Here is a 15,219-nt window from a genome sequence, read left to right on the forward strand (position 1 = left end):
AGTTTTAAATCTCAAGATATTCTCTCTTCTTTCCTTGTTATTTACCTCAAATTATCTGCCTCGCCTTTAGAATTTCTTCCTCTATTTACAAGTCCCCCGTCTTCTTCCAGGTTTTAACCCTAAAAGCTCTCCCCTTTTTCCTTCCCCAGCTTTCCAGATCTCATCCTGGAACCTCCCCCTTCTAGAGTTCTATTCCCAAACCCCTCCCCTTGCTGGTCCTCGGTCCCCCAAGCTCTCTGGTCGTCCCTTTTCAGTCTTCAGCCCCGAAGATTCACTCCTCTCGTCCAAGATACTGTCCTCTCGAATTTTCTCTTTAACTGACCTCCCAACCTCCAATTTCTCCTCCCTTCAAAAGGAGTGCAGCCCTCCCCTCTCTAGTCACAGATCTCCAAATCCCTCCCTCTTCTAGCAACAGACCCTCCCCCCTCTAGTTCCTCACCCTTAAATACCTCCCCTATCCCATTAAAGATGAGAGGGGAAATCCCCCCCAGTCCCTCTCTCCCGTACCTCAGTCCCTTCCATTTTCCATCAGCAAACCTGCTGACACGCTCCTTCTTCACTTAAGAAATGGAAAATCCCCCAATATTTTCCTTCTCAGGCCCCCAGACCCTAAATCCCTTCCTTCCTAGCCCCCCTGGAACCCCTCCTCCTTCCGTGCGGGGCGGGGCTGGCGCAGGTTACTGCCGGCAGGGGGCGGCCCGAACCTCCAGCGCGGAACCCTGAGTCTGGAGCCCGAAGCCGGCGCGGCTATTTCTATCTCATGATCACAGTGCCCGGGCTCGGGGCTTTTCCAGCTACTTCTGCCCCGGCGGGGAGCGGACAGCGGGCGGCGGGCAGAGGGCGACGCCACTGAGGCCCCCGGGAAGCCATATTCTGCACAGGCAGCTCCGGGCCCAGGGAGGCGGCGCGCTCCGGCCCCTGCGCTCCGGCCCCTGCGCTCCGGCCCCTGCGCTCCTGCCCCGCGCTCCGGCCCCCGCGCTCCGCTCCGGCCAGCGCAGTCCCGGCGCCGCGGCCTCGGCGCTCCCTGCGCCACCGGCTCCAGCCCGGTCCCCTCCCCTCCGGCTGCTGCGGGACCCCCGGCACCAAGCAAGATGAGCAACGTGTCCTTCCACATCTCCAATCTCCTGGAGAAGATGACGTCCACGGACAAGGATTTTAGGTAAGATCGCCCCAAACAATCCCTTCCCCCCAGGAGAATGTTAGGTCCTTGAGGGTTGGGACTTTTGAGATATCATTTTGTCCCAAGTATTTAGATGGTGCTCGGCCCGTAGCAGGTGCCTAATAAATGCTTACTGGATGACCCCGTCACTGTCCTCAGTGTCCCTGATCCTGGATACACCTCCCCCCCCCTTCTTCCCTTTCGCCTACCTGCTCTATCGGTATAGGCCATTTCCTTCCCCCATTGCTCCCGGTATTTCCCTGTCCCACTCCCCCATTCCTATTTGGCTTCCTTACCCCCGTATCTATTTTCTTCTACACTTTCCAGCCCATCCTCCTCTTCCTCGGGTCCTACCTCATCATCAGAGCAACCGCGGTGTAGTGGGAAGTCCCAATAACCTGAGTTCAAATGCTGATTTTGATGATTATTGTGGCCTTGAACAACTCAATTAACTTCCTCAGGCCTCAGTTTCCTTTTCCTATGGAATGACCTCAATGATCAATCTCTAATGATCCCAAGATAGACTTCTGTGATAAGTTAGTGTTTCTCCTTCCACTGAGTCCTTTCCCTTCCTTGTAGAAAGTTGTCTTTTTTCCTTGTAGAAAGTTCAGCCATCCAGAGATTTTTCCTAGATCTAAAGATTTATTTTTTTTTTCTTTTAGAAGTAGAGGGAACTTTAGAGGTGATTGAAACTAACCACTTCAATTTAACACCTGAGAAAACTAGAAATAATCAGCTGGGGCTGGCTTAGCCATTTAGTTTAATACTCTTCAGTGCTATTAAGTGAGGAGTGATTTGTTTCCTCTGAAAATAAGGGACCCGGACTTTATCTTCACAATCCCTCCCATCTTGGATGATTTGAAGTCAGAGAGGTTTTAAAGATGCCCTTTTCTTGAAGGAAAACTGGATATGGAGAAGCAGGGGGCACTAAGCCTTTTGGGTAAATTGTAATATTGTGTAGTTCATTCAGTCCTGGGCCTTTAGGGCTGAAAGGCCATGAGACTGGAAGTGATAAAAACTGATCTTAGGCAGGAACACAGAATCCTAGTGTTAACAGTGAAAGGGACTGCTTCTAGAATCAAAACCAAGGATCTAAAGTCAATACCCTCGTTTTATCAATAGGAAAACAGAGACCCCAAATAGATTGTCACTCACTCAAGGTCACACAGATGGTATTTCTCAGAGGTAGGATTTGAACTTAGGACCCAATTTCAGGTACCTCCCCCCCAATATTGTAAGTAGAAACTGAGGTTCAGAGAATTAAGTTGTGAGTTGCTCCAGGTCTTGGCCATTTAGTAACAGAAACACAACTTGAATTCAGATCCTCTAGCTTCCAAGTCTGGTGCTCTGATAAGGTTGCTTATGGGGCTGGAAGAGGACCTAGGGGGGTTCCCAGACACAAGTCGGGCTTTAATATCAGGAAAACCTGAGTTCAAGTCCTTCTCCTGAGCCAGACTGAGTCATGTGATCATGGTGAGGCCCCAAAGCTGCCAGCATCCCACTGCCCTTGGCAACTTTCTAAGACTGGCTGAGTTAAAATGGAAGAAGCACATTCCCTACAGAGATGAAATGGTGAGTTCTAGTTCTACTCACAAAAAAGAATTGGGGGAGGGGAGAGATAATGGAGGTGGATCTACACTAGCTTTACAAAAGCAGAATTGAGGGAGGGGAGAGATAATGGAGGTAGATCTACCTTTACTAGAACAGTAGAGATAATCTGTGAGACTGTTCTGCCCAAAGGTCAAGAAATGAATGGATCTTCCTCCCAGACTGTCTGGATAGATCCTTCGGACAAGGTGCTGAGTCCCTGGGGTCTTTCTCATGGGTCTCCCTACTGTTGGTCAGGGGTGGAAAAGCTGCCTGTCCCTGCCAGAAACCTGCCCTACATGGACCAAATTGCCAAGCTGGCTGCCTGCTCCTCCGTACATACCACTGTTTATGGAAATGCAGAGTCAGCCTTGTGTCTCTCAGCCCAGGGCAGGGGTGGGCCTTGCTGCCTGGTTTCCAGTGAAGCCTAATAATGTGCCTTTTATTATAATAATCCCTTACACTTGTATAGACTATTATACTTTTCAATAAAGAGTGCTTCTCGGTGAGCAAAGTGCTTTCCTCTAGATTGGAAACTTGGCTGTGCTAGCTTACTTTCTGCCTCTGTGACTGGGTAACACTTGATTTCTTTATCTTTAAAATAAGGGGGAAGCTGCTAACTGGTCTCCAACATCTTTCCTTGCTCCAGGATCCAATTTTAAAGTATGTGACATAGATCTTTTTTATCCCCATTTTACAGATGAGGAAACTGAAACTTTGAAAGGTTAAGTGACATATGCAGTTTGTACATTTCAGAGCTAGGATTCAAGTGCAGGTTTTAGGATTTAGGACTAATATCTTTCCACTAGACCACAAATGTCTCCATGCATTATTTCTAAGATTTCGCAACTTCTCTGTGAAGTAGAGGGCAAGAGTCCTCAATTTCACAGACGAAGAAATTGAGCCAGGTTGGCATCATGGTACAAAATCTCAGAATCTGAGAGTTGGAAAGAAACACAGTGGCTAAAAGAATGTTATAATCTAACCTGTAAACAGAAGGAATCCTTACTGTATTATATTAGGGAAGAGGAGCAGGGAGATCAGCACTGTGAAACAGGAGTGAAAAGACCTAGATTCCAGTTTGAAATTTGCTAGCTGTGTGAACTTAGGCAATTAACTTCTTCTTTCTGAGCCTCCGTGTCCTAACCTAAAAAAAGGAAAGCATTAGGAAGCAGCTAGAGGATGTGAGTTCAAATCTGGCTTTAGAGACTTAATACTTCCTAGCTGTGTGACCCTGGAAAAGTCACTTAACCCTAATTGCCTGGGGGGGAGAGTATAAGAGTCCTTCTAGCTCATATATATAGATATAGATATAGATATACACACATATAAATATGTATTCTCTCCCCCCTACCCACACCCCTCTAAGGAATTTGTGGCAGAACTGGGCCTGGCCCTACTATTTTGATATCCTCTGAGATAACATTTTACAGCAGCCTAGAATGAGCAGGAGGAAAAGTAATAGGAATTACAAATGGAGAAACTGAGGCCTAAAGGGAAGTTAGTTATTTCAGTTTACCCAGAATTCCCTGGTTCTTAGTTATTACATTGTTCCCTCTAGGATCCTTGGACTCCCTAGAAAATTTTCTTCTTTTGTGGTTATCACTCACTTGCTATCAGGCTAAACAGATACTTTTCTGGTGTCTGTGGCTTCTGAATCAGCTGGCCAGACCAGCACATTCCATCTTCTGTGCTGTAGAAATGAACTACACAGTCCAAGGCTATGACATAGTTTGTGTACTTGGTTCCTAAAGGCTCCTAACTGTCCTAACTATGGTATCTTAGAACCTTAGAATATTCATGCTAGAAGGTTCCTTATAGCGGTTTCCCCCTATCTCATTTACAGATTACAGATTTACAGACTTTGCAGAGTCCCTGCAAAGTTAGGGTTTAAACCCACATCTCCTAGCTTCCAATTTAAAGTTCTTCCCTCTATATCAAGCCAGTTTTTGACTTAGAATCCTATAATAATAGAGCTGGAAACAGTTTAGGGATTTAGCTGGACCAGCCCTTTCATTTTAATAGATAAGGGAACTTTGGTCCCTGAGAGAAGAAATTCCTTGTCCAAGGTCACACATCTACTATAGAGTAACAGATTGGGACTAAAACGAAGTCTCCAGACTCTCCTTCTATTAAAAATCCCAATATCGTTCTGAACCAAGCAATCTGTCAACAAACATTTATATATTGAGTAGATAATATTTCTTTTTTCACTGGAGGTGACTTGAGGTTTCCTGATAGTCCCTAGTCGTCACTCGTCATTGCCACTCCTCACAAAATCCAAAAGCCAAGTGGGTACTATAATTATAACCAAATTCAACCCATCAGTCAACAGATATTTATTGAGCCCATACTACATAAACCCATAGAATTGAGAATTGAGAGACCTCAGCACATAGAGACTTGGAAATGGCCTTACAATATAAATGTGAGAAAATAGCATTAGACTTGTAATCGCTCCACCCCGTTCAATCAACTTCAGCACCTTCCTGTTGCCTCTAAGATAAAATACAAACCTCTTCATTTAGCTTTTAAAACCAGACACAATCTACTCCCATCCTATCTTTTCTGCCTTAATGGACATTATCATTCTCCTGTTCCACAGTCTGTGATCCAAACTAAAATGGCCTTTTTTTCTGTTAGTTATGTTCCATCTCTTTGGGGCTTCAGTTGCCCCCCCTAGAATGCAGTTCATCTCTCTTCCATTTGAGATCAGGTGCCATCTTTAATGAAGTCTTTTCTGATATTCCCATCTGCCAAAGTCCATCTTCCCAAATTACATTAGCTTGAACTGCTTTGTACTTTTTATCTTTATTTATATTTATGCTACATATATATTTTGTACATTCTTATCTTCTCTATCAAAATGTAAGTTTCCTGTGAATAAAGATTGTTTCAGTTTTTGTAATCCTAGCACTTAGTACTGTGCTTGGCACATAGTAGGTATTTAATAAATATGTGTTGATTGATTAAACACAGACTGTTACAACTGGAAAGTTTGATACTTGTAAATACTAAATACAACTTCAATAAATATTTAGAAAGTACAGAATGTTACAACAAAAAGAGCCTCGAAACATATTAGAACATAACATGTTCAAGAGAGAAACCATCTTTTTACAGATATTGAAATTGAAGCCCAAGAAAGGGAGAAAGCAGTAGCCCAAAGTCAGGTAGCTGGGGACTGGTGGATCTGGAACTTTACTCTGGGATTCCTGTCTCTTACTTCAAGCTCCTTTTTTCTGGATCTGGCTAGCTAACTTCTTTGTGCACTGTTAGGAGTGGAGGGATTCACAGAAGCCGCTGTTCTCCTTGCTCAGCTCTGGCTCCTGATATCCCTGGGTCTCATGCAATCCTGGGTCAGGCCATTCCTGGCACCCAAAGGCAAGAAATAACAGGGAGCTTTCTCCCTGGCTTTCAGGCAGAGCCCCGGCAGCCATAAGCTATAAATAACATAAAGATGGCATCTGGATGGAGAGCCTGTTGGTGTCAATCTGAGCAGTTGCTGCTGATGCCCCCAGAAGGGACATACTTTGGTCTTAAAGAGTTTACCAGATGTATTTGCACGCGGTATCCCACAGCAAAGTGGAAAGAGCACTGAACTTGGAATTAGGAGACTTGAATTCCAATCCAGAATCTTAATTTTTAATTTTTTTAAACATTTGTTTATTTTCAATTTACTTTCTTTCCTCATTTCTTCCCACCCCTATTGAGAAAAAGGAAAACCATTTTGAAACACATTACATAGTCAGATAAAACAAATTTACCTATTGGCTAGATCTAAATACTGTATCTTATTCTGTGTTTTGAGTCCATCACTTCTCTGTCAGAGGTGGATAACATGTTTCCTCATTAGTCCTCTGGAATCATGGTTAGCCATTTAATTGATCAGAGTTCTTAATTCTTTAAAAGTTGTTGGTTGTTACAATATTGTTATTTTATAAATTAGTCTCTTAGTTTCGCTTACTGTACTCTGCATCAGTTCATGCAATCAATCAGTAAACATTTATTAAACAACTACTATGTGTTATATTAAGTCCTAGAGATACCAAAAAAGGAGGCAGAAGATAGCCTCCACTCTCAATGAGTTTATAGTCTTATGCTCTTCCCAGGTTTCTCTGAAACTGTCCCTTTTGTTATTATCATTATTTTTTTGATGAGGCAATTGGGATTAAGTAACTTGCCTAGAGTCACACAGCTAGGGTATGATAAACTCAGTTCCTTCTGACTCAAGGACTATACTCCACCCACTGTGCCATCTAACTCATTATTTCTCATAAGACAATGGTATTCCGTTATATTCACATGCAGTGAATATAATAATAGTAAGTATATAGCAATCAAGGTTTTCAAAGAATTTTGCACTTGTTATCTCATTTGATCTTTGTAAGAACCTTGTGAAGTAGGTGCTATTATTATCCCCATTTAATAGATGATGAAACTGAGGCAGTGAAGTTATATGATTTTCTTACAATCACAACTTATTATTTGAGATGAACTTGGGTCTTTCTGATTTCAGATATTGGCTGTATCCACTGTGCCATCTAGGAAAGTAGGATGCTAGAAGGATGCTAAATGTCAAAAAAAAAAAGGAGGGGGGGAGAACATGCTAAATCTTATATAGTCTCTAATTTTACAAATAACATCCCTGGACCTCAATTTTCTTATGGAACCTTGCTGAGTTTTTAGAGTAAATTAGATTTTAAAAAGAACTAAAAATCAAATCTAGGTCTTTATTGATGTGCATATGCATATCAATGCATAGAGGTTACAAAGTTTGCTCCTATCCTCTGAGAGCCCTTCTTTCCTGCATTGGATCTCCCCCATTGCTACCAATCTTGTACGTAAGTAGCTTCCAATTCATCTCACCCCCAGTCCACCTTTCTCCTCTAACCCCAGTGATAGAAGATAAATCTTAAGGTATTATTTTTCTCAGCATTAGCTGCTTGTCCGTAGTGTAATCCAGGAGACTTAAAAGACTTGAAGAGCAATGGAGTAACTTTTTTAAAGTTTTGTTTTAATTGATGCCCTTCATTTTTCATATCTCATTAACTTCCAGATATGTTCCTGCCCCTCTTCTAAACAGTGAGCTGTCCCTTCTGACAACAATTTTAAAGGCGTCTAAAAAGGCCATTGAACAAAACCAGTGAACATCCTGACTGTATCTGGCGATAGATACAGTTTCTTACATCCACAGTCCTTCACCTCTATGATGAATAATAATAAAGATAATAGTTAATAGTTATATAGCATTTTCTATGTTCTAGATGCAATACTAAATGCTTTACAATTATTTCATTTGATCCTCATGATGACCCTGAGAGATAGGTACTACTATTATCCCCATGGTACTACTATTATTCCCATTTTCCAGATAAGTATACTGAAGCAAACAGGGTTAAGCAATGTGCTCAGGGCACACAACTAGTAAGTGTCTGCAGCTGAGTTTGAACAGAAAACTTACTGATTCCAAGTCTACCATTCAATCCTAAGAGAAGGTGATGCATTTTCTTAATGTTTTTCTGGTTCAAGCTTGGTTATTGTCATCACACAGGCTTCAGTTCTGTTTTATGCATCCTATTAACACTATTGTAGTCATTATGAGTATCATTTTCCTGGTTCTACTCACCTCACTGCATCAGTTCATTTAAGTCTTCCATACTTCTCATATTCTTCATAGTCATCATTTCTTAACATTGCATTAAGGTTCCATTCATTTATGTTCTGCATCTGGCTTAGTAGGTCCCCAATACATGAGCATCTTCTTTGTTATCAATCCTTTGCTCCCAGAAAAAGTTGTTATAAACATTTTGGTGCATATGGGACCTTTGTTTTAGTCTTTAACCCATACAAGAATCATTTTTAATGGTGAAGTTTCAAGCAGTGTAACAAACTATCTGAGGAAGTTTTTGGTTAGAACAACCTTCTTGGTCACTTCATGCCAGGAGTTGACTTTCTATCCCTGAGTCCTGCTCTGCCAGCAGTGCCCTCCTTAAGGTAGTGTGGTGTCTAGGTGATACTCGAGTACAAGCATCAGAGAGTGAGAGAGAAACTCAGTCTTCTCAGAAGGGCCAGAGACCATTAGCCTTCGCATCAGCCCAGCAGCAACTATTTATTAAGCACCTCTTGGTTGCAAAGCACTCTGCTTAGGCCTGGGATGATACAGAGTTTAAAAGACACAAGTCCTGCCCACATGGAACTTACAATCACTGATGGGAATAAGATCAATGTAATACCCAACATAATAGGTTAAATGTAATTGAAAAGTGGGTCATTCAGAGAAGGAACTACAGAATCTGATTGCAGATGGGAACATATTATCTCCCTCTCCCTTTTTTTTTTTATTTTTTGGTATTTTCTTCCTCCTGGTTTTTCCCTTTTGTTCTGATTCTTTTTTCACAATATGAGTAATGTGGAAATACATTTGACATGATTGTACATGTATAATCTATATCAGACAGTTTGCTGTCTTGAGGAGGGGGAAAGTAAGAGGGGGAGAGAGAAAAATTTGAAACACAAAAGTCTTATAAAAGCAAATGTTGAAAACTATCTTTACATGTAATTAAAAAAAAATACTATTAAGTAGGTATGGGGAGAGACGAAAGTGTCATGTTGTAGAGGGAGGACCTGAGTTAGGTCCTGACTCTGATATTTAAAAGCTATGTGACCATCGTGCAGTCATTTTAAGTATCAGGAAATTCCCTAAGACTAGAAATTGACAAAGAATTATCAAATTATGTATGCATAGAGGTTTATGCACCACATAATGAAATTAGAGGTCCAGACCATCTCTCCCCACCTAAATAAAAAACATTTCCCAAGCCTTAATACCGTAGGAGGAAATCACAAAACAAAAGGCTATGGGAAGTCTGCAGGGGGGATCAATCCTGAGAGTATTACTCTTTAGGAACATGCATTGTTTCTATCATTCCCTCATTTTTCTTCCCTCCCAAGAGTTCTGGTTTCTCATCTCATCCTCATCTTCTCACCTTCTTGTAATCTATCTTCTACTCCATTCCTTGCCTGAAATTCTCTTCCCCAAGGTTACCAAATCTATTTTCATTGCTAACTCTGAAGACTTTTCCTCAGCCTTCCTTCTTTACAATCTCTCTGTAGTCTTTAATGTGGTTGGCCACTCTTTCTCTTTCCTGTGAGACCCTTTCTCCTTCTTGTTTTCATAACTGCTCCATCATGGTTTCCCTCCTCATTGTCTAAGAATTCCTTCTCTCTTTTCTTCAGTGGATCATAATCTATTTCTCATAGAATCCAGAATCACCCTTTCTCATATCAGCAGTTCCCATGGGCTTAACAATTATCTCTAAGTAGATGACTCCAAGATCTCCATCTCTCCAGAACACTTGCCTTCCATTGCCAGTTGCCTAGAGCAAAGCTTCTTAAATTGTGAGTTGTAGCCCCATATGGGGTCATGGAATTGAATGTGGGGGTCACAAAATTATGATTTATTATTAATAAATATTTGGTCTGTATGCCTATTTTATATATATGTATACCCAGAATTGTATTTCTTGAGTGAGAAAGGATCATGAGCAGAAAAAGTTTAAGAAACCTCAGCCTAATAGACATTTCCAACTGGATTTTGGAGTCATTGGCATCTTAGATTCAACATTTCTGTAGCTGTACTCATTATCTCTGCTGCTCTTTCACATCTTATCCACAGAGGAATATACACAGCCCACTGTCTTAATTTCTGTTTTTCTTTTGAGCAAACCATCATCCTTCCAGTCACTCAGGTTCACAGATTCCAAGCAATCATTGATTCTTCCTCATTCTCCTTCACCTTTATATCCAATCTGTCACCAGATCTGGTCCAGTGTCCTACCCCAATATATCTTTCACCTGTTTAGTCTGTCCCACCTATACTGTCACCAACCTGGTTCTGGCCCTCATCATCTCTTACCTGGATTATTGGAATAGACATCAGCTGCTAAGTGAAATGAGCAGAACCAGGAGATCATTATACACTTTGACAACGATATTGTATGAGGACATATTTTGATGGAAGTGGATTTCTTTGACAAAGAGACCTAACTGAGTTTCAATTGATAAATGACGGACAAAAGCAGCTACACCCAAAGAAAGAACACTGGGAAACGAATGTGAACTATCTGCATTGTTGTTTTTCTTCCCGGGTTATTTATACCTTCTGAATCCAATTCTCCCTATGCAACAAGAGAACTGTTCGGTTCTGCACACATATATTGTATCTAGGATATACTGCAACATATCCAACATATAAAGGACTGCTTGCCATCTAGGGGAGGGGGTGGAGGGAGGGAGGGGAAAAAAATTGGAACAGAAACGAGTGCAAAGGATAATGTTGTAAAAAAAAAAAAAATTACCCTGGCATGGATTCTGTCAATATAAAGTAATTATTAAATAAAAATTTAAAAAAAAAAAGGAATAGACATCAGCTTTTCTCTCCAGTCTGTCATCCCCACAGCTATTGAATGGATATTCTGAAAGCCTGAGTTCAGAGGATTATAGGATCATGGGTCTAGACCTGGAAGAGACTTTGGGGGCTGTTCAACCCATTCACTTAACAAGCAAGGAATCCAAAGGCCATATACATTAAGTGATTTGGCTAGAGTTATATAATATGGTAACTGACAGATTCAAATACAGGTCTAGATTTTCTATTCCCAGTGGCTTCATCACTATTACACTCCCCATTACTATATATATATATATTCATACGTATATATGTGTCGTGTGTGTAGGTATGTATCTATGTATGTATATATATGTATATGTGTGTGTATGTGTGTGCTTTACCTTAGAGAAGGCTACCATTAGACACAAATGTGCCTATGTGTATGTGTGAAATCATATTATACTTACTTTCCCACACACACACACATAATAGTATTTTAGTTTTTCTAACTCCATGTAAAGATAATTTTCAACAATCACTTTTATAAGATTTTGAGTCCCTAATTTTTTCTCCCTCCCCTCCATCCCCTGCCCCCAAGATGGCAAACAATCTAATTTGGTTATACATATGTGATTGTATTAAACATATTTCCACATTAGTCATACAGGTACATTTATTTATTAGTTCTTTCTCTGAAGGTGGATGGCATCTTCATTTATAGGTCCTTTGTGTTTGATTTAAGTATTTATGTACTCAAAATGACATAGTTCAAAGTTGTTCTTAGAAAAAAATTATTGTTGCTGTATATAATGTTTTCTTGGTTCTGCTCATTTTGCTCTTCATTATTTCATGCAAGTCTTTCCATGTTTTTCTAAAATCACTGAGCTTATTGTTTCTTATAGCACAATAGTATTCCATCACCATCATATACTGCAACTTGTTTTGCCAAACAAATATACATCATTTGATCCTCAACAACCAGGTGAGGTAGGTATTTTATTGGTAGCATTGGTAGGTATTCCTGGCATTATTACTATATTTTATAGATGAGGAAATCGACATTAAGCAACTTGCCTGAAAAGCATAGCTAGTAAGTATTTGAGGCAGAATTTGGACCCAGGGGTCTTCCTCATTTCCTCACTCCAGGTCCAGAGTCTAAGCACTATAACCTGTCACCTTGTTGGGTGAATGAATGTCAAAGGCAAAAAGAGAAGATTGTAAAATAGGTGACTTTACACTGACTTCTTCCAATATCCCAAGTAATGCAAGGACTTTAAACAAGAAAACTGCAATCACTTGTATCAGAGAGGGATTGTGGTCTAGTGGAATGAACACCAACTGAACTCCAACATGGGTGTTCATAGTTCTGACTAGATCTACTAGTATGACCTGTTAGTCTTAAGCTATTAAGTTTTCAGATCCTCCCTTTTTTCATCTATAAAATGGGAATGTTTACCTTACCACATAAGCTTATAAAATCCTTGTATATCTTGCTGTGACACATGAACCCTCTATTGAATCTCTATTATAAATTAGAAGCAGGTAAGGGTAAAAACTTAACAATAAAAAGGGAGAATTGGAGTAGATTAGCTTTAAAGTCCCATCTAGCAATGAATCTGTGATAAAACCATTCAGGACATAACTCAGCATGTCACAGGGAATAGGACCCAGGACCTGAGTTCAAGTCCTGCCCCCAGACAATTAGTAGTTGTGAGATTCTGGGTTAGTTACTTAATGGTCTGTTTCTAATTCCTTATCAATAAAATGGCCCCTCCCTTTCCATCTCCTTGACAAGGCAAGCAAATTCTGATTATATGACCCATTATACATTACTCCCCGTATGTACTCTCAAATGGACAAAGTGGCCTGTTTTTATCCCTTGCCCATGATCTTCTGTCACCCATTTCCATGTCTTTGATATAAACTTTTCCTGAAGCCTGGGATGCACACTTCCTAGAATTTCGGAATCAAAGTTGAGCTCACGTGACACTTCCCACGTGTACCCCTTATTGTTTCCTTCCAGACTCTTCCACTAAATTTACTTTGCATATATGTTTTATATTGATTCATCGGTGTATATACGGCATTCCATTGATAATGAAATAAGCTCCTTGAGGGCAGGGATTGTTTCATTTTTGCCTTTTACTCCCCAGGCCTAGCATCATAGCAGATACTCCTCAAATATTTGTAAAATGAATGAGTGGATGGATATTATTTGATCCTCTAAGGTATCTTTGCAATATAGGAAGAACAGACATCTTTTTTATTTTGCAGATGAGGGAACTGAAGCTAAGAGAAATTAAGGAACTTGTTGGTTGTCCCCTATCTCATAAACATCAGGGGCCAGATTCAAGCTCCATTGTTTCCTTACTCTACTCTTTCCATCACAGATTCCCATACAGCTAGTTGGGCCTGCTTAAAATTTCTTCTCCTTACAGATTCATGGCCACCAATGACCTGATGTTGGAGTTGCAAAAGGATTCCATTAAGCTGGATGAGGACAGTGAGAAGAAGGTGGTGAAGATGTTGCTAAAGCTTCTAGAAGATAAGAATGGAGAGGTGCAGAATTTAGCAGTCAAATGGTAAGTGGGGACCTGACGAAGTCATCATCCATTCTCTAAAATAGCTTAGAATGTACAGAGTTAACCACACGTGGACCTGAGTGAAGGGTATCAGAATGACAAGGAAGGAACTCCCCACCAGGGAAGTTCCAGAAAGCAGAGAAAGGGAACTCCCTTCTAACTGAGAATGAGTAAGGGAAGGGAAGATCATCCCTGAGTTGAGACCAGAGTAGCTGAGATTGAAGTATGACTGTCAGAAAACCTGGAGGTCACAATGGTAGAAAATAGAAGGTAGAAGGAAAAGTAAGACTGGGATAGGGTGAGGGTCCTGGGAACAATGTACAATACTGATGTTAAACTCAAAAAGAAATAGATTCTTGTGGGCCACATGTTGACTTAGAAAATTATGATTTAAAATCCATGTTGTATTATATCTTTATTTTATTAAGCATTTCTCAATTACATTTTAGTCTCATTCAGAAAATCTTGAATGTTTTATCTCTAATTTGACACCTCTATAATTTATCCCTTTGAAAGATTCTGAGCTAGATTGCCCTTTTCTCCTAGCCAAATGGCTTCTGTGGGGATTCATTTAGGATTCTCCATTTGATAATACTAACTTTCTAGCCTATGTTATTCATCATATCCTTCATATCTATTAATGATATTTTCCTTTCCTTCCCTGTTTTCCCACTAGGACTGGACTCTAAATGGTTTATCTAGTAACACAGAAATAGGTTTATACTGGTCTGTCCACATGCTCTCATCTAGCTGTCCTGGTAACTGATGACATCAGCTTGCTAGATTGTTTATGGGATTAGGGGTTCAGTGTAGAATGGATATAGGGCATCTCTGTGGCCAGGGTTTGGGGGTAGGGGAGATGAAGGTCAATCCTTGATTACTGAGCCCCTTCAGCTTGTCACCATCTTCCTAAAATGTCTTGCTCAGAAGTGAACACAATACTTGGGACATATTCATACTGACCAGGGCACAGGACAACGGGACCATCACCTTCTTATATTTGCCACCATTAAAATCATCCTGTCAGACTATTCACTTGTATTAATTCCTTTTGAATCCATTAAAACACCTCCATCTTCACATGAACTTGTCTAGCCTCATCTTTCATTCTGTAATGGTGAGGTTGAATTTTTAAACTCAAATCTAGAACTTGAAATTTAATAGGGGCAAACATAATCTTCTTAGATCTGGCACATCATTCTAAAGCAGGTGTGTTTAGCCTGGGATCTAATAACTTGATTTTAAATACTTTTAATAACTGTATTTTTCTATAACTGGTTTCATTTGTAATTCTATGCATTTTATTTTATGCATTTAAAACTATTTACCTGAGGAGTCTCTAAGTTTTGCCAGATTGTCAAAAGCATCCAGATTGACAACAAGTTAAAAACTCTTATTCTATACTGCTGATCTTTTTTTTCAATGCTAATTCTGATATCTGATATTTTTGTTATTCCACACAACTTTGTCACTGACAGCTTTGATAAATATAACATCAT

General features: G+C 40.3%; 1 protein-coding gene across 1 annotated transcript in view; it reads left to right on the forward strand.

Annotated features, from left to right (window-relative positions):
- The first annotated feature begins 289 nt into the window (after positions 1–289).
- Positions 290–15,219, forward strand: part of CAND2 (cullin associated and neddylation dissociated 2 (putative)) — a 45,319-nt gene continuing 30,389 nt past the window's right edge. Inside the window, 5 exon segments of the mRNA XM_051982689.1 lie at positions 290–636; positions 638–818; positions 821–906; positions 909–1,159; positions 13,577–13,720. Coding sequence (XP_051838649.1) covers positions 568–636; positions 638–818; positions 821–906; positions 909–1,159; positions 13,577–13,720 — 731 coding nt within the window. The 5' untranslated portion in view covers positions 290–567.

The sequence above is a fragment of the Antechinus flavipes genome, chromosome 1 (assembly GCF_016432865.1).
Source record: "Antechinus flavipes isolate AdamAnt ecotype Samford, QLD, Australia chromosome 1, AdamAnt_v2, whole genome shotgun sequence".
Classification (NCBI taxonomy): Eukaryota; Metazoa; Chordata; class Mammalia; order Dasyuromorphia; family Dasyuridae; genus Antechinus; species Antechinus flavipes.